Genomic DNA, 24483 nt, shown 5'->3' with positions numbered 1-24483 from the left:
ACACACACACACACACACACACACACACACACACACACACACACACAGCAGACAATAGCAACAAGAGGGTGACAATAGAGTGAGTTTGTGTGTTGTTGAGTGTATGAGAGAGAGAGAGAGAAAAAAAGAGAGACTGCATGTTTTAAACAGCATGAACTGGTGATAGAGTTTGTTGTGGTAGTGTCCAAAGAACCCGAGGCAGTCATTACCTCTACTACTGAACCATTTAGGAAAATAGCCTCTTTTCAGAGCTGGCCAAATGTCTGTCTGCTATCTGTATATTTATTTATGTGTGTGTGTGTGTGTGTGTGTGTTTGTGTGTTTGTCTGTCCTGAGGGCTTGCTGTGTTGCTCCAGTGCTAAGGGGTACTTGTAAAGCCAGTCATAAAGCTACTTTATGTTGGGCTGTTAATAATTATAGGCTGAGACTATAATTATTTGACCCACTAATCAATTATCTTTCATACTAACAGTTTTTTTCCCTCCTCCCCTCTTGCAGAGACTGGTGGAAGCGGCAGAGGAAGCCCACCTGCAGCATGAGGAGGATCCAGACCTGCAGGTATGTGTGTATGGAGCTACAGTATATTCTGACAACACGCACACACATTATTACAATCAAGATGTTCATTCCCTGTTCTTGTAAGCTCATTAATTAAATCATGCAGAAAATAATTTCTCCTTCAGAGGCCAGTGCTTCTGTGATTGGACCCCAGTGAGACAAAAGGTTCAGCGAATGGCAACGGCCCCTGTAAACACAACAGAGCAGAGGCAGAGAGAAAAGGCATTAGGAATCTCGTTCTGCAGTCTGTTTCGCTTGACTAGGCTTAACAGTCTTTTCTCTTTTAAAAGTGTGTGTTTCTCCACATCTCTCTATAATCATTTTGTCAGCATACGTCTCTGTCTGCCACAGTCACACCGTCTGGTGTTCACATTCCCACATGAGCAAACAAACATGCATACAAAGAATATTATATACACTTTTTTTTTTAATTGAACAAAGAAAAAATCCACCCCACTCTCCGACATCTGTTAGTGATCACTTACTGTGGATTTATGGGTCCATCTTGTTGAATGATTTTTACATTTTGTGGATAACTGAACAAAATCATAGACAATGAGATATTATATTGAGCCAGTTCTAGCAAACAGACTAAGGTTTCTAAACAAAGTCATCAGTGAGATGTCCACGCATGCAGGGGGGTAGAAAACAAATCACAGTGACTTAGAGCTCATGAGGAGATCAAGAGTTTTTTTTCATGCCATAAACTGCACAAATCGCAAAAGTAATGTGTTTGATATGCTAAGGAAGAAGCCTCCCTGTTAGCTCAGCGTGTAGAATTAGCTATTAGCATCTGGATTTTACAAAGCACTGGAAGGCGGTGGATGCTTTTTGCACAGATCCTAAAGAACCCCCCGCTTTAATGTTTAACACAGCTCACACAGTTACCGCTCTGCGATCAGCGCTTTGATGATCAGTTTGATGTGCATTGTCAGTGTGTGCCAAAAAAGTTTTGTAAATTCGAGGATTGATGACACAAACAGATTAACCCCTAAACATGAATTTATCTCTAAATACTGAATGGGATAGATAATAAAGTATGCAGTGTTTGTGCAGTAGCTTAAATGTGTCTGTTAGTTCATGTTGGACTGTACTCTACCCCATCAGATGATGTTAGGATGTTAGGTGCAATCATCATGATTGCACCTACAGATGTATAATAATAATATCTAAAGATTAAATTGTATTTGGGAAGCATCTAATGTATTTTGTCAGAGGAGAAGCAATTAATCCTCATGTTTTTGACAGAATTTACTCAGTGACACACATATTGAGTCTGAAACATAAACCCCAAATTATTATGGTATTATATCACTGTCATTTTCCTACTCAAAAACTCAAAAATTTTAAACTACTCCCTGGGAGTTCCACCCTCAGTTCTGCAGACTTGGGCGAATGCATTTCGCTAATCATATCAGCATACACACCCCCAGACCCAGCCTCCGCTCTCATGGTTCAGCCTCAAATCCATTTGAGCAGCTTTGATTTTTAGAGTGCAGCTTTGTAGTGTTTGTGTGTCTGTGTGTGCGTGTGTGTGTGTATATGTGTGTGAGCCAGAGAGAGGGAGACAGTGCACTTGTAATGTTTTCGCCTGAGTTTGCTGCGCATCATGCACATCTCAGAACAGAGTTTATTAAAGTAGGAGGAGCAGCAGAAGAAACTTGAGTGTTAAAAAGGAAATGTGATGCTAAGCCGACTTGGGAGCATTTGCTGCTAAACTACTTATAAAGTCTGTGGCGTGAGTGTTATGTGTGCTTGTGTTTCTGCCTGTGGCGGTGAGTATGTGTTTACTCTGTCAGCTCTTTAAGACATTACAGAGAATACCCTGTGGTTTTCTGCTTTCATGGGCCACTAAGATGGATCAATTACTAAATGTAACCACTGACTGCTGTCCAGTTCTGAATGTTCCTCTCATAGTACCCCTTTCCTTCCTTTTCTGGTAAACTTGATCTCTTTAATTTCCTCCTCCATACTTTAAAGGAAACACTGTAAGACTTAAAAAAGGCTTTAAAGAGGAGCAAGGCTTGACTTTTTTTGTTTGGATGGTGCATTATTTTTATTATCTAACATAGATAACAGTTAATCGACTGAAAATTAACCCATTTTCTAAGCAAAAACTCCAAACATACATCCTGGTTTTTTTTCCCAATAAACTAATCAAAAATAACAGATTAATAGATGATGTAAAAAAAGAAGCTTCAGGCTTATAGATAACGCAACTTCACATTGATGTAATAATAATCTATTGAGATTTGCTGCAACTGTGGTGTTCGATGTAAGAAATAAATTCAGCTGCTGTTCCTAACATAGAGTTTAAGCTCATACAAATCAGCAAGTGCTTCTGTCAAGACAATTTGGCACAGAAAATATCCAACTGTAGACCATAATTCAACATAGTCACACAAAAATATATTTTGAGAATGTGTGCTATTCTTCAATTGAAAAAAAATCTGTCTCTCTTTCTACTGTCTGACAATCCTGTTTGCTTCACTTGCACAATCACCCACAGCTGATTGCAACAAGTACACTCTGGGTCTGAACACCATTCTGGAACTTGTATATCACCAGCTGAAGCTACAGCTACACCGGGAGATCAGCCTGTAAAGAAAATTGCCACGTTTTATCACAAGATTACTTTGTATATGTTTATTAGCAAATTTCCAGCTATTGTTTGGGCTGGGACGAGTGTAGACTATCACCCACTCACTCGGTTGTCCAGACTCTCATTCAACTTAACACACACTACAATATAACAATGGGTTCCTCAGTGAAAAGTAAATTGTGAGTTTTCGCCTGTTGCAACTACCCATGCAAGTGGAGTACATGAATATATATAGTTCCCTGTACATGTATTATTCGGAGTGTACTATATAGTTTCATGCATCTTACTTTGTCTGCACATATGTGTGTTTGTTGATGTTGTTGCATGTAAACAAAACTGCCTTCATAGATATGTACTTGTGTTTGTCATGTGTGTCATTTGTGGACATTTGTCTGTGTGTTTTTGTTTTCATATGCCGCTTTAGGGGCAGTAACATTGTGTGGGCTCACAGCGGTGCTTTATGCCAGTAATTACTTGGCGGAGAAGATGAGATGAGCCCAGCGAAGTGAGTGTTTCTTTGTTTCAGCTTTAATGACACAGCTCCAGAGCTGATAATGGCTGATAGAGAGCCTATAGTATAATGAAGGGTCTCACAATACCTAAGACAGAGTGAGACGCCATTATCAAGCCAAAATATCTCCATAAGAGATATTATTTTTAAATAACTGTTTTATATATATATGTAGTATACCAAAAATGTGGGGTAATGAAGTTGGAAGAGAAGGAGGACAAAAATGAACACGATAATGACAATTACATGTACCGGCCAGATGCTTGTTAGCATGGTGTGTGACCACAGTAATAGAATCTAATCTAATCAGAGATTAATGTAATAGCAGATGCAGTTGGTGTATGATGCAGTCTTACTTCATTACAGAGCTTAATTTCTGAACCTGGAAAACTCACAATACAGAGTTCCTGGGTTGGGTACAGAGAGCAAAACAAGTCAGGGAACGTACGGTATAACCACAGAGCCCTTATAGTGGACAGAGGACCACAGTACAGGTTTTCATTAGTCACACTCATTTAAGCACACCACTCAAATGCATACTTTTTTAACAACAAGTCCTTAGTAATAATATGACAAAATATTCAGAAACCACTTGTCCGCATCACTCATCATCACTTTTGTCTTTTTCATATTACTGTACCGGTCCCACTACACATAACCCCTCAATCAGTCATTATCAGCACATACTGCTAAGAAAAAACATACGTATGTGCTTAGCTTTTTCATTTTTTACAAAATCCATTCTCTCCCTCTTCATCTTGGCCACGCTGCTGATCCACTGAAACGAGTTTGGCGTGTTTAGGGTCTGAAAGATAAAGTTCTGCTGATTTAAGCGGTTAACAAGTAACATCAATGGGAAATAAGGGAATGGTAGAACTCCTTGCATCACATTTTGTAGAAAATGGATAGAAAGATCTTGATAGTCCCTGGACAAATAAATGTGGGAGGTTCCGCATCATGTTCCAACATCCGCCACAAATTAATCCCTGCTTCACCAGCTCGGCCATCGTAGTTATAATAACTGATTGTCTTCGCTATATGTGTGTGTGTGCGTGTTGTTATTTATCCTTAGTTAAGCTGGTTTTTCAGCACCACTTGGTACATTATGTCCCACCCATTATTTTTCATTGCTAATTGGGTTTGAATTGCTTGAGCATAAAATTAAACGTTTGAGCTTTAGCTTTAGCTGCGATCACAAACTGCTTTGGTGGTTTTTGGTGCTATTTACATGTCATGCATGAATATGAATATGCATGTACATGTTTGTGAGGGCTGTATGTGTACACCTGTGTAGGTGTTTGTGTGTTTGCCTGTATCTGTACAGCTCTCATGGTGGCATTTCAAAAAGTGCCTTTTACTGCAGAACATGGTGAATAGATGGTAATTATCACCAGCTGCGCTAAAAATACCACATCCACGCTGTAGGGTGAAACCTCCTCCATCAGTATTCGGGGGTTTATTATAAAATGTTTGCGTGTTTTTTTGCTATTGGATACATATTTGTCTGGCAGCGGTTTGATAGGAATTTCCTTATCTATCCTTTCCAGAGCTCTTCTGCGTCCATGTGAAATTGGCACGGTAATCTGCTGCGATTTTCCTCCCTTGCTCTTTTACCCGCACTGCTCATGTACTGTAAATAGGAAAGCAGAGAGCAGTCTCCCATGCCCTCTGCAGCCAATGAAATCCTTCCTTGGAGGTTGGAGACAAACAGCCAATTGCCAATGATGTTGACTAAAAATGTAGCCCCAGTCTGGAGCAAGCATTGGGAGAGAAATGCTTAATCTTTTTCTCCCTCTCCTTTGTTCTCATACACCCCTGTCTAGGGTATTACCATAGAGTGCAGAGAGGTGGCCACATGCTTGTTGATTTGCCAATTTGCTCTTCTTATTACTGGAAAAAAATATTTGACCTGAGTTTGTGTGTCTGCATATCCAGGTATCCTCACTGTCCTGTGGCATGCATGGCCAGTGATGTGAAGATGGGATTTTTAAGCAATTTATTCAAGAGTTGGTCTTCACTGTCCAACGTATAATGCACAAATACGTCACACATACTGGTCGCCAACTCCAGATCTCCACACAGCATTTCAAGGTACCGTCATCTATAATCTTAGAGAAAAGGGTTCAAAAAGGTTCCCTACAAAGAGATAGGGTGCTACCTAGAAACATTGATGTTGACAAGCCTCCGGAAAGCTTCTTTGAAAGAATCAGTTTCAGAAGAAAGATATATTTTATCTATCTGAGAGATAATAAGAAACATATTCCCATACACTGTACCATTTGCTTATCATGTTATTGCACCAATGCCTAGATCACAGAATGTGTTTCAAGCAGCAAGAATCAGAACAAAATAAAATCAGTAGGAAGGTGGTGGAAGGTGAAATAAAACAAGAATTCGCTATGTTATTTTTGGATTGACTGACATGCAGTAAACCCCAACACTGGCTGCTTACACAGAGATGTGGTGGATAGAGCTTATGGAATTTAACTTGTTTCTTACCAACATACTTCTTAAGGTTATTTCAACAATTATAGTTTCTCAGTAATTAAGTCATTAAGTATTACTTCGAATATCAAAAAGACAATTCTGCATTAATCACAGTTTATACCACTGATAACATTTTTTCCTTACTCCCTCACACACGCACACTCTTCTGCAGAATTGTTTTAGGTGCACTATAGCCTCACTTGGCTGCTGTAGATTTTAGTCATGTATTTCTTAGAGTGGGTGGACACAAAGTTTAAGATGCATGAAGGACTTTAAGCACAGCATATGAACCCTTACTTGACCTTCCCTCCAAGTTATTTACTCAATCTTCTGACTTGTTTACTCCCTGATTACCTGTATCTCTGCCCGCTGGTTGTTTTCCAGTCACATTTCCACACTCTGGGAGGGGTGTCTCCCCATTTCCCAACTGTGAAGAAAGAGAGTAAGGAGGTGGGTGAATAGAGTAGAGTCGAAGTGGAGCTGAGAGTTAAAAGTGAACACCAGAGGGTGGAGCGTCACAGTCAACCCCACACTACTCATGAGGTCTCCTCTCTGCCTCGCTCTCTCTATCTTCCCCTCGAGACTGTTGACTCACTGTGCAGCAAGAGTACTTATCAAAATCAACAGGAGTGTTTTTATTTGTTCGTGAGCATGTGCATGTGGGTCACACACTGTATATGCATGACTGGGTGAACATAGAAACCAGAAGAAAGAAACCATAAGAAACCATTTTTATTGTCATATACATATACACATACACGAAATTTGCCTTCTGCATTTGACCCATCCCTGTATATAGGGAGCAGTATACATAGGATGCTTAGCTGTATAGGTGCTCCTCTGTAAGGCAAACAGGACTCTTGCCCACTGCCCTTACTTTTAATGCAGTGCCTGTGTCTTTTTCATATTAGTGTGACTGACGACCACAATTTTTGCCTTCATATCTAAGGCCTTGGAACGGCATATACCAGTCCTGCGAGAGATACAAATAGATTGAATTCCTTTTTAGTCAGGGCATTTGATTTATTGATTACTGTCGGGATGTAAAGAGAACTTTAACAAATGTAACAAAAAATGTTTCTAATATAAACTTCCTAGCCTAGCTTTAATATAACTGCGCATTGACATTGTGCACCAGCTTGAAATCAACAATAGCCACTCAACTCAATGATTGCAGGTAAATAGGAGTATTTAAAATCAACATTAAGTGTGTGTTTCACTGTTATACCCTCTTACACAAGTCTCACTCAGCACTCACAAACACATTATGATCAAAAACAGTGAAATGTATATCCACAGAGGAAGTGAAGCAGGTTTTTTTATGTAGCATACTTCCTACTGTGGCTGTTTCAAAGTGTTTTACTTGCAATTTAATGTAATCAACCTACATTAACATAAGATATATTATTTTAAAAAAGCATCAAAAGTGCTTTACATAAAAGAAATAGCTAGAATGAATTTAAAAGAGAGTAATAAAGAAAATATACAAAAGTAGTGGAAAACCTGACGAATATTAAATTATATGATAATGATGTAATTACAATTTATGATCAATTGTTGTATTGTGTTAACGCAGCAGTGACATTTTGATGTTAAAATGGTACATATACCACCTTAAATCTATCCATCCTTTGGGCCTACTGTATGTTTTGAAGTAGAACTGAAATATGCTCCACTGTTTACCTCCAGTAACCCGTCCTCGTCCTCTCCCTCTCTGTCTCTACCACACTGAGTGAGTGAGTGGGTGCTGATGGTACATGTACGATCTCTCAGCGTACTGTAATGCACTGCAACGTTAAAGATCAGGTTGTTGACACCAGGATCAGGGACTGCATTAGTGGCGCTGGGCACTCCTTCACTGCAATGCTGGAATGGCATAATTGACTTACTCAACACATACACCCACACTTGGACACACACACACACACACACACACACACACACAATGTTACACACTCTGTACACAGAGCCTCAGGGGAGCACACACAGATGCTAACACACACACATATACACACCATGGTTTGCCCCTGCCACCATTCACACACCCACACTCACTCCCACACTATTGAAACTCAAAAGCTGATGGGTGCAATTTTAATCAAAATGAAAGGCCACATACTGTGAATTTAAATAAGTCTATTAGCAAACTCAGTTGTTTGTTTTATTTTTTTACTTGACTTGATATTCTCTATACTTTTAACAGCTCTCATGACGTTTCCTTTCTGTCTCTGTGTGTGTGTGTATGTGTATACATACACAACATTGTACACACATGCATGTGTTCTTTTTGTTGTTGTTTTTTAACATGTTTTACAAATTAACTTTGGAGCTATTCTACTGTCTGCATTTGAACAAAGAAAAAAGCAACCATTGTTGGAAATTGCTTTTATTTAGGAATTGAGGTTTATCTCGTTTTCCTGATCCATCTATCGTACAGACAGAGAGGAAAGATGGAGCAAAGCCAGCAAGATGGAAGACACAAACGCATATAAAGGGTTGACTAGACAGAGACAACCAAGCAATTGCAACAATAGTCTCATATATAGAGCTGATCGTAGTCAAACCGTGCTAATGAGAGCTGTTTGCATGAGAGAGCACATCCGTGTTGAATCCCTGGGTGAGACAGAGGGTGGTGAGGAGCTTGATGAGGATTGCATACAGCCAGTAAAACAATAGGTAGAAGGAAACAGGCTGAGCCAGAAAAGGAAAGGGATAAATCACATTGGGTGGGTGAGACAGAGAAAGTGAGAGGGAGAATAATAGAACAGGTACTAATAAGACAATGGCAGAAAGAGAACAGAGTGAAGACGCAATGGGCCCTTGTCTGCTGCAGGTGCAGTTGGCTCTGCCTCTGTTTACCATGTGAGTGTGAGTGTGTGTGTGTGTCGTAGTCTGTGCGTGTACATCTTGTACAAACCCATTTTTAAGTATACTAATTTTCACTTACTCTGTTAGGTTGAGGTCAAATTGAGAATAATTTGTCCCTCTGCAGTGGAAGTTATTCTGTTTCCAACAAGCAAGTCTGACAACTTCTGCAACTTCCTGTAGCTCCATTTCACTCGTTACACCGTTTACAGGGAGGTTATTTGTGCTTTTCAAAATTAGCCAAAAAAATGAAGAATGAATAAAATCTTAAAACCAATTGAGCAATTATAGGTAAGAAGTACTAAAGGGCAGAGATGGAAGAAGTACTGGTAGATCATTACATACGTAAACTTAACAATACCACAGTGTAGAAATACACAATGTAAGTCCTGGATTCAAAATACTACTTCAGTAAAGGTACATAAGGATTAGCATCAAAATATACTTAAAGCACTGAAAGTAAAAGTGCTCATTATGCAGAATGGTCAATGTAAGAAAAAAATATATATCATTGGAATTTAATTATTGATGTGTTAGTGTGTACAGCACAGGTGGGGCCAATTTAGCAACTTCATATGCTGCTGGGTAGTTGACGCTATAAAAACACATCAATTATTACTTGATTTATATTTTGTATTAATTATCTGAATTTGCAAAGTAGCTGGTAACTAATGTCAAATGAATGTAGTGGTGTAAAGTAAAGTAGGTCCATTGGTTTCCAACATGTATGTAGAGTAGAAGTACAAAGTAGAATAAAATGGAAATACTCAAATAAAGTACAAATACCTTAATATTTAAGTACAATAGTTAAGCATATGCACTTAGTTACTTTCCACCACTGCTAAAGGGCACATTTTCAGTTGAAGGGTACTGATTCTGTACAATTTGCATGATTGTCATTTGTGTATTTTTTGATTATGGCTGGCTCTGGATGCTGTGGCCCTCTTTGGCAGGGAATAAAGAATCAGTTGCCAGCGGTAGGGAGGTCAGGTGCAGAGGAAGCTAAACACCGGTGAATAGGACACATAAGCAATTCTCTGCATTGAGGAACAGTGCCAGAGTTTCCCACTGCCTGAAGGTCGTCATTGCTGCAACCTCACCAGATTCTAAGTCACGAGACACTCACTTTTCTGATCACAGTTCAAGGTGCTTGCTTGATCTCATAAGATTTGAACACAAACATGGAATGTTATCCCCTTTAAAGTTGATATGGCAAACTTGTTAGCAAGCAGTTGCCTGTTTACCCATTCAGATGATACAGAGCAACGTTACCGTTCATTTGGGGTCGTGTTGGCAAATATAAGTCTAATACTCACTGTTCTCTGTTTTTGGTCTCCATTAACTCTTGAGGGAAATATTTGTATCCTCAGATAACAAATACTCCAATATGTTCACCAGCCATTCATTAACTGTGTCTGTTTGCCGTTTGATGCTCGACAAGTAGCTTACAGTGGAGCCGTTTTTTTTCAAGACAACTTCCAAAAATATGCCTTGAGAGCAGTGAGAATGAACCAGAACAGTGCGGTTGTAGGCCAGAAAACTAGCTAAAAGAAGCTATAATACTCTGAGGAGAACTGCAGAGTATGATGATTATCTGTGCATCACTATGAGCATAATCTTCTCACACACACAAGTAGTGTCATGTGATCCATTGTCGGTACAAAAATGTGACTAAAGCTGCTTTTAAGTATCCAGATATGTCACATACGCAGCCGTTTGACCCCCGTTTCTAGCCTCTTGTTGTCCTTTTCTGTCCTTTCTTTTTGTCCAGTCCTATCGTTTCCTTTTCTGTCTTTTTGCCTTATTGTATTATATCCTATCCTATTGTATCATATCGTCCTTGTCTGTCTTGTCTTGTCTTGTCTTTTCCCATCTTATCCTATCTTCCTGTCCAGTGCTATGCCTATTATCTATCTTTTGTCCTTTCTTCCCCTCTCTCCTCTTGCTCTTGTGTCTCCTGTCTTTGCTTCTTCTCTTTTTCACTGACTTCCTCTCATTCTCTTCACTTGCAAATTGAAATTATTAAATTTCACTCTCACATACTTGTTTGATAATTGTTCTGTTTTTCCTTAAAAACACGAGGTTGAAGTGGTTCTGCAAATCAACACAGCAAAACACATTTTGTGTTTATCTATTGAGTCTCACTATGACTCTGTACTCTTTGGCATTTCCCAACCTGCTCATTTTTAGAATGAGTATTTTGTTTTGTTTTGTCACTCATCACACACAAACGGCTTTTGAAATCATATTGTATTTCAAGTTGAGAGGAATGGAAAGAGGCAAGTGAAACAGAAGAAGAAGAAGAAGAAGGAGGGAAAATATAGGCAGAAATATGCAACACTGTGCTCCCTCACCTTCAAATGGCAGTGCTCCCCTTGATAAAAGGCTAATAAGCCTAATCAGGCCTGATTAATTACAATGATAGGCCCTGCTTTTGCCAGCCTATTTGATGGCTTTATCTGGGTTTTGCACCGGGCAGAGGCGATGATGGTGTTCCTCAAGAGGAGCTGGAAAGATTTTGCCAAAGTGAAGGTTACTGGTGCTAGAAAACTGTAGGCAGGGTGATAGGGAGGGTTACTTTTGTCATACAGAGGAAAGAGTCCACCGAAGTGACAATACAATATAATATGTCTCATATTCTCTTGGTCATTACAAGAGAAATCAATGTGGCCTTAAGCCATGTAATCACCACCATTCACCTGGACAATGGATGAAACCGCTGCTGCTGCCATTGCTACTGACAGTAAGAACAGTAAAATATGTTTTTATAAGAAAGGTTGTTCACTTGTTATCCTAACCACCTACATAAGTGAAATTATGTCGAATATAATAATGATGTATTCATGATCATCCGTCCATCCGTTATCTATAACCGCTTATCGTTTTCAGGGCTGGAGCCGATCCCAGCAGACGTTGGGCGAAGGCAGGGTACACCCTGGCCAGACTATTGCAGCACTGATACATATGACAGACGACCATTCACGCTCACATTCCCCCTCTTGCTGTGAGGCGACAGTGCTTGCTACTACACCACCACTGTGTAGCCCTTATTCATGATCAGTTTAATGCACATTTCAGTGAAGTGCATTGAGACCTGGTTCAGATTCCCGATGTCATCAAAGTGAAATTAAAAAACAAATAAACGTACAACAATATGTGTACCTTGGGGTTTTTATTCTAAAATGTCAAATGATTGATTCAGGACCTTTATCTCTTTGTTGTCTATTGTTCTGCATCGGCTATAGTCTTGGCAGGCTTTGCCCCTGTGTGGTACCTCAGACTTCAGAGCCTTAAGGATGCAGGGAGCCATGAGCTCTATATTTATCATGCTCTATGATTTATTAATAGTCTCCACAGTATGCGCAGTACTAAAAATACAGTGGAGGCAGAGCACCACATGCAGCATCTGGCTAGGAAGGGAGTGTGCAAGCTGAGGAGAGATCTGTCAACTCAGCAGCTTTCCGTTGTAACATCATGCACGTCTGGGATGATCCAGGGTTTCAGGTTACCTCAGTACGCAAATTACTCTCTGACTCAGCACTTTAGTGACCCAGCCATTCTATGAAGTGATAACATGACTCAGCAAGTAGGACATATTGAATGTAAGATACATAATTCTAAATGAAATACTCAGTAAACTTCAGTATTTAGGAGTATATTGTATCTGAAATGTCATAACTGTCTCTCTTTCTCTCTCTTCTTATCGTCAGTATGAATACTTCAATGCGGTGTTGATCAATGAGGTGGACGAGGAAGGGAACAGCGTAGAGCTCGGAGGAGAATTCATCCTGCAACCCAATGACCACTTTAACAACCTGTCAGTCAACCTCAGTCTCAGCGTGGTCCAGGTGCCCACCAACATGTATAACAAAGGTATGTTCAGTACCTCTACTTTATGATAAAGGTGTCAAAAACACGTTAATCATCACCATAACATACCACGTACATCTTAGCCTTTCAGGAACATGTATTTTTGCTGAATTTTTTCAGATATAATCCAACAAGTTAGTGTGCTGGTGCACGTGGATGGACGCCTGTGACTGGAGGAGGATTTGAGTTCATTAACTGTAACTCTTTGGATCATCCCTACCACACACTGACTTAATTAGAAGTTAAATAATCAGACGTTCGGCTAATTTACCAACCCATAAAGTGATGGCCTTGTGCAATGCTCAGTGGACAGAGTGAATGTCATGTCGACTTAACCCAGCTACCAGAGGCAAAGAAATGATGTATGTGTGTGTGTGTGTGTGTGTGTGTGTGTGTATATATATATATTATAAAGAGAGAAAGACAAAGGGAGAGAGGAAATGAGGGATAGAACAAATGAGAACGAAAGTAGGTTAAGTCAGACTGATGGAAGGTCTGAGCAACAGATTAATTACAGCTAGGTGGAAAAAAGAGAAAAAGCAAGTGAGAGTGACAGGAGGCAAGTGAATGAAATGGAAAGAAATTGAATGAAAGGGCTAGGAGAGTGAGGCTGGCAGGCCGACACAGGGAGAGGAAGAGTAATTTTGATTTGATTCACAGGCAAATGAGTAGAATTGCGCGTACACACACACACACACACACACACACACACACACACACAGAGCTTTAATAATTTTAGATCTGCAGGCTTTGTTCACCGGTAGTGATAATGTGGATGTGTTGGCTGGGACTGCAGGGAGATCGTTGGTGGGCAAAGTATCACAGTTCTGCAAAAACAGACTGAGACGCTTGACATGGGAAAAGGATTTCCGATCGAACTATTATTGTTACGGAGTAATCTAACTGTAATCTGTGCTTGAATGTATCAGATTGATCAGTGCAGCTGCGAGAGGATGCTCTATTCTTTGTCTAATACCGTCCTTGTTTCTGAAACCCTCCCTACGTGCATGAGCTAGTCACTCTCGTTCAAAATGTCCTCTCGTTTTTTATGCTGCTGACGGTCTGGCTGTATAGCCTGTGCAGGTCATAAATAGTTTGGTGGGAAAGGTGATGAATTGGAGTTTAAGTCCATGTTAGCAGAGAGCTGCATGCCCCCTGAGATTAATCGCATGAGGAACACACCACATCAAACATCCATCTTCCAAACTCACTTCCAACCAAAACACAACCCACACCATCATACTTTATGAGGCTACATGACAGGAAAATGTACCATGTACACAGTGAAGCCATGTGCACGTTTGCAGCAAATCGATACACTCTAATGTCCATGCACTTACTTTTATACTCATGCTTCCTCTTGCATTTTGACATTTCAATGAGGTATACGTAATGTGACGGTATTTGTGTAAAAAAAAGAAGAAAAAAAACATAAAAGAAGAGCTGCTGGTGACACAAGTCATTGTAGCATGTACAACATTGTCTAGCATACAATGCTATGTGTCTGTTAGAAACGTTTACTCGACACCAATGTAAAAATCATTAAACAGGACATTTATTCTTGCAAGAAGGAAACACAAACAGGTTATGCATCAAGGCTGCTCAAAGGTCTGTCTCTGAGTCTCTGACATATATACTGAGGATAACACACAAGTGCATTTGAACAGAATGATTTGCATAAAGTCTGGACATCATTTGGATCCGTTTCTTTGATAATTCGTTCTGTCAAGGGTCATCTAATCCTAATCTCGGAAGACGTCATGGTTGCTAATCAGCCTACGTATATACTGACGTGAACACAACAGATTTACTATCAACCCTTGACGCCCGGTCACAAGAAAACAAACAGATGAGATAGCCATTAAGAAAGACAACTAAGACACTTCATGAAGAACACAGCTGAGAAAGCTTGTGTGAAGATTGGTTCATACACAGACTTTATGGAACCAGTTTCTTAGATTACAGTGGCTAAACAAAAACATTATTTAAGTTTTTCCAACAGTGTCTAAAGCCGTTTTTCATATGAATCAGGTCCGAACATTGTCCAGAGTTGCCCTTTCACACATGTAGCACACAACCTAATCACATCAGTTGAGTATCTCTGTATTAGTGTAATAGAATAAGGGTCTGTATTTTTGACAGAACTAAAAATCATACCTTATCATAAACTGTAATACCTCGACACCACCCAATCCTACTTCCTCGCTCCATTTACCTCCTCCCTAATCATCATAAGTAACCTGTTAAAGTGAAGTTGATTTCATCTCAGATCACTCTGACTGGTGTAGTGGGTAACCCACACAGTTCTCCTTTTCAATCTTGAGTACAAGTGAACATTTGATTATACAAAATTCTGGGAGCTGCTTTGATCAGATTGAATTGAGGAAAGCATTAGTTGAGATGAATTTAAATGAATGCTTAGGGAGAAAGCCCATACTCTCTCCCTCATCATGACATGAGTTCAGATTGTAATAGACACTCAAACTGCACCAGAAGTGACTGTATTGTTGTGTAAATGGGGCCTGGATCAAATCCAGCCTCCTCTCCACTCCACTCCACCGAGGTGGACGGGTGTTTACTATCCAGAGAGGGCTTTAGTGTCCTAGCTTCCAGTGGACTAATTCAATCATGGCTTATTGGCATGACTGTTGACAGCAGAACAATGTTGCCAGCATAGGAGATGATGGGAAATCTGTTATCTGCTTTCCTTTCTCTCTCTGTCCATTAGGTACATGTCTGTCTGACTGTCTCTCAGTCATTTTCTGCCTGCCTTTCCATCTGCCTTCCCGGCTTTCTTTATTATCTCTCTCTAAAGGCTTTTATCTGTGTGCCTTACTGTATGATTGTGTCTGTCTGTCTGCTCGTCCATTTCTGCTTCCATCTTCCCCGCTCCGCTTTTGAACTAATCAAAGTTGTGGTTGTAAGCAGCTGTAATCAGTTTGGTTGCCCGATCGCAGACCAGTTACATTATTGACTCTTGCAGCCTGTAAAATGAAATCAATTTCAATGATTGGATATGCCCCACAATGTATCACAATCAGTTTAGTGAGAATTATAAGCAAGCGCTATCGCACATATTGTGTAGATGCACATGAGCCACTGGAGTCATAAGCTTAAATGGCAGCTATTAAGAGCTGCTAAGCTAGTTAACTTTAGCAGGAGTTATCTTTTTTTTCATCATGATTGGATTTAGCTGCTCTCTCATCAAGTTATGTGGGAAAAGGAAACTGAATTACAGCTCATCAAAATGGATATTTTTGGACGTTGGTAGACAACAGCTAAGAACAAATCAACGGCTTTTATTTAACTCTTTTGCTTTAGCTGTCTAGTTGGCCAGCTATCACTGGCAAACAGTACTTTAAGAGCAATGGTGGGTGTAAAAGATATTACTCAGCCTCAGTGCAGTTGTTGTAGTCTGAGCGGTAATTACAAAGCCAGAATGCAGTTTTCACAGAAAGTATACATTTCTATTGCATGATACTTTTATATTCACAGATATCACAAAGTCAGATTCAGCTCTTAACTCAATTATTACTCAAACATGTGGTTACTGCATTTTGTCTTTGTGGAATGGCCGACGGTCTCTCCTGTTCCTATTCTCTTTTATCTCTGTAATTCTTTTTCTCTTCTCTCATCTTTTCACCCTGTTTTACAGCAAACACTTTCCCTGTATCTCTTTGTAATAAATAGGCCCTGATAGTGATCTGTGGAGGTGCAATGTATTATGAGTGGTTGAGCAGGCACTAGGGAATACCTGTCCCAACCTCCTGGGCTGTAACACCATCTTTTTACTCAAATGCTTCCGTTTCTTTCCTCTCAACACGTTGTCTCTCCTTCTTTATTCCCTTTCATTCTTAGACTCTGCAATCGTTAATGGAGTGTACTGGTCTGAGGCATTGAATAAAGTATTTGTGGATAACTTTGAGAGAGACCCGTCCCTCATATGGCAGTATTTTGGCAGTGCCAAAGGCTTTTTCAGGCAGTACCCAGGTAAGTGTGTGTTTGTTTGTGAGGGGGTAGCGGCGTTGGGGTAGTGGCCGTGTGTTTATGTGTGTGTTTGTAATTAAGTCGCTGTCTCCCTAAACCAGAACGGGGGTGTATGGGGAGCTTCATTGACTGACAGCTAGAGACTGGAGGCTTGCGGGGTGAGAGAGAGGAAGAGTAGAGAGAAGAAGAGAGCGGGGGGTAAAGAGAGGCAGGTGAGAGATTTTGTAAAGATTAGAGAGTGGGTGAAAAATTGACATTTTCAGGTGAAGTGGAAGAAATAAGACCAGGAATAGCATAATAATGAGAAGTCACCTATTGAATGGAAATTAGTGAATATAATAATATTATATGAGGCACATAATATGGTAAAATCAGTGGTAATGATTCTTCTCTTTCTTATTTTTATCTTTTGACCTTTTGCATCTGCATACAAGTGTTTTTTAATATATAATATATACTCTGTGCAAGCTCTGGCTATCAAAAGGCAACCTTCACGGTCCATTGTGAGTTTTCTGACCTGGAGGCCTCCAAAGTCACTGCTGCATGAAGACTCTAAATTCATTCTATTCTATTCCTAAAGTTCACCAAATTTACAAAGTAATGGCCTCTGTGAAAACAGTGCGTTTTGTGGGTTATTTAATGTAATTCTGACATGGGAAGATTTTATACAACGAGATGCTTCTGTTGAATATTTCAGTGTAATTTTCCGATGCTCTGGGCACTACATTCACCTCAATTGTATTGGGGTGGCAGCAGAAATGTCTAATCTCTAACTGCATGGCCAACTACCACTAGAAGTAAGTGAAAAAATATGTATTTTACTGTAGGTGCGGAGGTAGTTTTGAAAAAAGAGATGTTTAATGTTTTAGAGAAAATCTATTGTGACGGAAAAAGTGCATTAGCAGAAAGCCTTTAAGGGCTCAAAGAACACTTTCTCAGGCCACCTTTTTCTCTTTCAGCCAAGGTAACAGTTTGTTCTTCTTTGGTACAAATTATTTAACTCCAGCACTTTTTCAGTTTGTCGTTTATTTTTTCACTTCAAGGGATCAAGTGGAAGCCGGATGAACACGGGGTCATAGCTTTTGACTGTCGTAACCGGAAGTGGTACATCCAGGCTGCCACCTCTCCCAAGAATGTGGTCATCCTGGTGGATGTCAGTGGGAGTATGAAAGGCCTCAGGCTGACCATCGCCAGGCAGACGGTATCCTCCATACTGGACACTCTTGGAGACGACGACTTTTTTAACATCATCGCCGTAAGTCCATACAGATGTGCACACAGCTGTTGTGTGGGGGGGGTGGTATCGACGCACACACAGGCCCACATCCTCTCCTCCTCAGATCAGAGGAAACCCTGTAACAAATCAGCTTTCTTTCCTGTCACGCTCACAACCAATTAGCAGTCGGCTGAATGGAGATTTGAATTGCAAAAGAGACAGTTGTGATTGAATCCCGCCTCAGGCACCCAAGCTATTGTTTATCGCATCGTGTTATCGTGTGTGCGTGCGTGGCCATGCACTTGCACATGTGTGTCTGATGCTATTTCACATCAAAAAGTAGCTAGTCTGCCAGCCCCCATTCTCTTTCTCCGCAAAACAAAGTCTTCATTATCATTCGTTATCCTAATCATGTTATTTTGAAAATTATTCTTTTGAAAAATAAAGCAAAATAGAATTTAGACAATCAGATAGAAACATATTGTTTTTCCGAAACTCTTTAAAAGGATCCGTCATTTTGAATCTGTTTCTTCTTTCTTCTTTTTATTTGTGCTATTTTTCCCTTGTTTCCTTCTATACACATGAAGGGATTTCTCCCATAGAAGACACACAGTTGTGTAACAGTTCGTATATGTTAAGTATCTGCAATGAGAGTAAAGTCTCACTTGTGTCGTGAGAATGTGTTTCATGCTACAGTGTATACATACACACAAAGACAGACACACACACGCATATGCCCACACACACATTATGGCAGAATGCTGGATGTGAAGGAACACAATTCCATTCCCTTTCTTGAACTTTGAAGTCTAATTCATACTCATGCATTAAATGATGAGTTTTTATCACAGAATGGCAGGCACTGGGTACATTGTGCACTGTACAGTGTGTGCATGTGTGTGTGCTTTTCATCAAGATGAGTAAAGTTCCTAACATCTTCACATTTGGAATTTTTAAAAATTAGATCAAACATTTCTGTATAGACAGCACATTTAAAGTGACAAAAAAAGATTGATTATTCCTTTTGTATTCTTTTAGTACAATGAGGAATTGCATTATGTGGAGCCGTGCCTAAATGGAACTCTGGTCCAAGCTGATGTCACCAACAAAGATGTGAGTCTTTCGTTGCTTGTCTTTTGTTTTCTCCTGTTAAACAGAAATCATTGATGATTTCTTGTATATTACACACATTGCACATTAATATAAAAAGATGTCACTGACATATTGTACCTTATGTATGGTCTATCTGGCATGTGTGTGAGTTAGGGTGCGTGTGACCTGTTATTCAGCCTGCTTGTGGATAAACTCTCTGTGAACTGGGGTCACCAGACCTCTGGAGCCCTCTCCTCATCTTTGCTTGAGGCTACATTAGCTGCTGCTAGCATAACACACCTGATTTTCTGACCAAATTGTGCATTGTGGGTAATGGAGGCGCCATGTTTTGACAAGTTTGAGGTATCCGTGAAATAGAAAATAAGACATTTCCAGTTCTGCTGCATTGTTTTTAAGACGTTTCCCCGACAGTCTGATAGGAGTGCAATATTAAATTGGAGTACTCTTTTAATTATGGTTTGACTTTTCCTGAGGCAGGGAGTGGGAATGTTTGGGTAATGTCTGTATATCTGTGTTTATGTGTGTGTACACTGATCAGGCTGTTCGTACAGGACATTTTCATTAAGATGGCTCATGAGAATCCTTGCAATTACTGTGGCGTGATTCCTTCCTTCTTTTCTGAGTCGCTGCTCCTCCCTGTTGCCTACAAAATTGTGTCTTTAATCCTTAAAATTCAATTTCAAAATTCAATTTCAAAATGCAATTAAATGTAATGACCTCTATTAACTCTAGTCAGGACCTAACCATTGGGAAGCAGCTGTATATGGACTACTTTCCATGGACCACATGCAATTATGTGGTTCACATCTGTGCGTGGGTGCCTGCTGGTGTTTGAGTTGATTTCTGTTTCTTTCTAAGTAAGCGTATACTTATGCATATGGATTAGCATTATGTGTTTAACTCCAGATGGTAGTTTAATGTTGTGTGAGTCAGCCAGCTAAGAGGGGAATGCAGTCTGTACAAGTAGATAAAGCTAATGTATTTTACTTCAGCTGGGGGCAGGAAGTGACTGTCACACTGGAGACTTAAACTTACTCATCTGTCTTCCCAAAATCTGTTATTTCATACCCAAACTTCAACTGCTTCATAAATACCTGTTGTCAAGCTTCCATGGGACACACATTCGTTTGGCTATATTAACATGAGTAGTTATTTGTCTAATTTGACTTTTTACCAAGCACCTGAAGAAGCCATAATCCATCCTGTCTTCTTATTACTCACATGTGCAGTAGTTCCAGGCTAATTTCTAAAGCCTTCAAGGTAAACACTGATGATTTTCAACATTATCTCTATTGAACAGTTGTTGGGCTTAGACACAGCTGAAGAAGTTTGCTCTAGTTATATCAAAGATGCAGTAACTAACTGAATAAAGTAGAAAGAAAGTCAGCAATAAGAATGAATGTTTAATTTACAGCTCAAACAGACCCAGACAACAAGGTCTGGGTTAGAAGAGCCTGAATCTGGTTAAAACATTTTTGAGACAACACCATAGGTATAGCCATTGATTTAGCAGTATTTCAATGAGAATATTTTGAGCTGACATGTCCAAACTTAACTTACTTTGCGACTAAATTAGCGCAGTCGTAACCTAGACGTCTGTTAACCTGTACATTTCCAAATCCATTCTTAATGGGCAGGAAGTTGTTGAATGGGGTTGAATCTGACTTCACTTTAATAGTCTGTTGATTATCTGTCCTACTCATATCACCACACAGTGCTCACTATTTTTTCTCAGCAAAACAACTCTTTTTTTTCTTCTTTTCTTTCATACATTTATTAGAATTGCACCTGCACCCATGTTGAGATGAATAACTTGCCATACAAATCAAAACCTTAGGCTTCAGCAAGCTGCAATTAAAGACATTTTGTTCATTCATTTATGTCACTGTAGCCAGGCTTCGTTAAGCTGACTGCTGTGATCATTGTTGAGTGTAAAAGGTGTCTGAAGCATTGAAGGGTTCGATGTCCAATGTACATTTCAGAGCCGTGTGGTGCAGCACAAAAGCTTGGGCACATTCAGCATCAACTACACACAGAAACACACACACACACACACACACACACACACACACACACACACACACATACACTCACAAACACACTTTCTGAATCTGCCAACTTAAGTACACTGCTGCACCAGGGATTGAACGTACCTCAATGTGCTGAGACAAGTCACTTCAGTCTTAACTCACATACATACACACTCACATGGTAGGTAAAATGTGCCATGCTCCAGGGTACAGCCTTTGTCAGAAATGATTTACCTTTTTTTCCACATCAAAGGAAAGGTTGTGTCTTTTTGCCATATGGGGGTATTGTCGGGGACGCTGGAGGTTGTTTTTGTGCACTTATGTATTTGTGTGTTGCTGGTGCACACGTCTCTGTGTGTGTGTGTGTGTGTGTGTGTGTGTGTATGTGTGCTCCCAAGTGAGCAGGCTCTAATATGGCCGTATGCTGCTTGGGCCCCCCACTGTGTGTTGAGAGACTTTTCTCCTCCCATCAGAGAGAAGCAAAGGACTAGAGGAGATGAATGTAGAGTGAGTGAAAGGAAAAGTGTAGAAAAATAAGACGCTTGGAAGATGATGATTTAGGTGTGGTGTAGATTTTGGGTGTTCCCAGACCTTAAAATTGTTATATGTTGTATGTGATACCTCGTTTGAAATTGATAATAGACTGTAGAAGTGTGTCAGAGGGTTGCTGACGTCCATAGGTGGAAATGTTTTTTTACAGGTAGCTGGATAGAGCCAGAGTCAACAGGAAATTTTCGAAATGCCAACAATTGGATCTAAACAGCTATGAATAGATTCAATTTGAAAATGTGCTGTGTCCATCTGTATGTGTGTGTGTGTGTGTGTGTGTGTGTGTGTGTGTGTGGGTTTTGCCTCCAGGCTGTTGCAAATAATGAGACATGCGCATGAGACCTGTTAGGTTGCTCACAACATTAACACTCATCATTAATTGCCGGAGAACAGGCACACCGATGCACACACTTTCCAACGCACAAGACTGAACGGTCATCAGCCAAGAACCTCCTATTAGGAGGTGGAGGGAAAACAGGTAATTTGGGTTCTTTCAGGCAATATGTGAAATTTCCCTCCATGATAATGTTGCAGTTTGCAACAAAAAGCGGCTCAGGTTTCAGTTAAGGATCCCATTAGACCATTGGTGCAATGTCTGTTCACACGCAGATGACGGTAAACCAAGCTCAGTGTTATGAGCACTATCCCGTTTTGTCTCTCTTTTTTTTTCTTTCCAAAAATCAATAATGACCTCCAATTTTTCCTCCCTCTGTGTTTTTTTACTCTTGTTCTGGATTCTTGTCACCGTGATCATAATGTTCTTCTCCCAAACTTTATTTTCCCAGCATTTTCGGGAGCACCTCGACAAGCTGTTTGCTAAAGGCATTGGCATGTTAGATATAGCTCTGACTGAAGCCTTCAATCTTCTCGGTGATGTAAGTAATACACTCATGCGTGATAAACCCTCCTGACGCATCTCATGCACATGCATATACACACAGAAAAGAAACAGTGTCATGCACAAAATTAATTAGCGCGCTGTAATTAATAGCAAACAGCTCAACAGAATCATGCAAAAACCAAGTAAACAAGGCACTTGATGACTCAAGTTACTGGCTTGACATCTCCTCATTATGAACAAGTAATTAATCAAACATGCAAAAAACACACACACACATTTACCTTCTCATTCTAAAGGCTCATATTTCAAAAACATGTATCTATTTAATTATACACTACAATAAATGTCTCCATTTTGTTCACGGCAATTTATTGAGGTAATACACTCTTAAGGTAGATGTCCTCGTAGCTCGTGTGCATAGCGTTTATAACACATTTAGCTTCCATGATGTGAAGGTAAGTCATGTAGAGACATTACATTCTCTAATGGGAAGTGACTACATGAAATGTTTGGTAAGCGTAAAAGTCGATTTTTAACTGGTTTTATTACGAAATGGAGGGGATCTATTTTTTGTTGTCGTTCAACTACATTAGCGTCCCTCTCCCTCTCCCTCTCTCTGTCTCCAGTTCAACGAGACTGGGAGGGGTAGTGAATGTAGCCAGGCCATTATGTTGGTGACCGATGGGGCAGTGGACACATATGATCCCATCTTTGCCAAGTACAACTGGCCAGAGAGGAAGGTAGTGTATGAAACACACAAACACACTCATCACATTATTGTACAATAGCAACTCCACAAAAGTGGTAAAGTGAGGTCAGCTGAGCTCAATTTCCCATTACGCCTTGTTCACAACTTCATGAACTGGTATTCCAATGGAGGATGAGGATGGAGAGAAGTGGACTAATGCCCTCCTGTGGCTATGAATGACTCTTTAAAGTCGCTGTTGAGAATCAGCTGTCAGAAAATGTGAGATTAGGACGAGACCCATTTCACATTATTTTGAAAGGGAAACCGAAGGTAACGGATCTCTTAAATACATCAATAAACATAGTGAGTGGGATGATAGTTTTATATTGATTACAAATGATACAATTATTCTAAAATACAAAAAGAGAAAGGCAAGCACGATCACTGTTCCTCAAATTGATACATACATTTTTTTTGTTGTTGTCACAATTCAGAGCATGTTTTTGCCAAGTATTAATATTTATCTGAGTTGTGAGAGAACGTTTTTGACAAGCAGAAAGTACTGAGCCGACCCAGTCGGAAGTCCTTTCAGAGGTGTTGAAGTTAAGTATGGCCCTGTCTCTGAGGACTGAGCTGTCTCTCTGCTGCCCTGCAAGTAATTGTGGTGCTCTTCTGACAGAACATGAAATGGAGGAAAGAGGGGAAGAAAAAGGGTTACAGTTAGGTCATGTTCTTTTTAAGGATAAAGTACCGTACCAAGGGCAATGGTAGATGAATACACCCTTAACACACCCTGTATGTACATGCATATGAATACCTCCATTGTCACCTCCAAGTCTTTTAACACACGTTATTAGCCAGTTTTAATCTTAAATCTGTTTGACCATACGTTTCTATGCATTGTTATGAGTGCCAAGTTGTTACCATAAATGACACTCTTGTATTGTCATGTTTTTGTGTGTGTCTGGTGTTTGAAAATGTTCGCACCCCCGCACCCCGACCCCCACTCCTGCCTCAAGGCTGAGCAGCAGTGAGCGGAGAGGGGACAAGGCTAGATAGTTCCATTTAGAAGAAGCCCCGCTGATAATAGAAGTCTTCGGTCTCTGTCACTCTCTCCAGTCTCTCTCTCTCTCTCTCTCTCTCTCTCTCTCTCTCTCTCTCTCTCT

At 40.1% G+C, this 24483-nt stretch overlaps 1 protein-coding gene across 2 annotated transcripts in view; it reads left to right on the top strand.

Annotated features, from left to right (window-relative positions):
- Positions 1–24483, top strand: part of cacna2d3a (calcium channel, voltage-dependent, alpha 2/delta subunit 3a) — a 106181-nt gene that overhangs the window by 30761 nt on the left and 50937 nt on the right. For both annotated transcript variants that reach the window (XM_031845534.1, XM_031845533.1), the window contains exons 4-10: positions 499–558; positions 12734–12896; positions 16752–16883; positions 17924–18135; positions 19135–19209; positions 22574–22663; positions 23256–23369. In XM_031845534.1, the coding sequence (XP_031701394.1) occupies positions 499–558; positions 12734–12896; positions 16752–16883; positions 17924–18135; positions 19135–19209; positions 22574–22663; positions 23256–23369 (846 nt within the window). The remainder of the gene's footprint in view (positions 1–498; positions 559–12733; positions 12897–16751; positions 16884–17923; positions 18136–19134; positions 19210–22573; positions 22664–23255; positions 23370–24483) is intronic.

This window comes from Anarrhichthys ocellatus, unplaced genomic scaffold, assembly GCF_004355925.1.
Source record: "Anarrhichthys ocellatus isolate YVR2014 unplaced genomic scaffold, GSC_Weel_1.0 scaffold5, whole genome shotgun sequence".
NCBI classification, from domain to species: Eukaryota; Metazoa; Chordata; class Actinopteri; order Perciformes; family Anarhichadidae; genus Anarrhichthys; species Anarrhichthys ocellatus.
The sequence above is the reverse complement of the archived record's forward strand: the minus strand, read 5'-3'. Positions and strand labels throughout refer to the sequence as shown.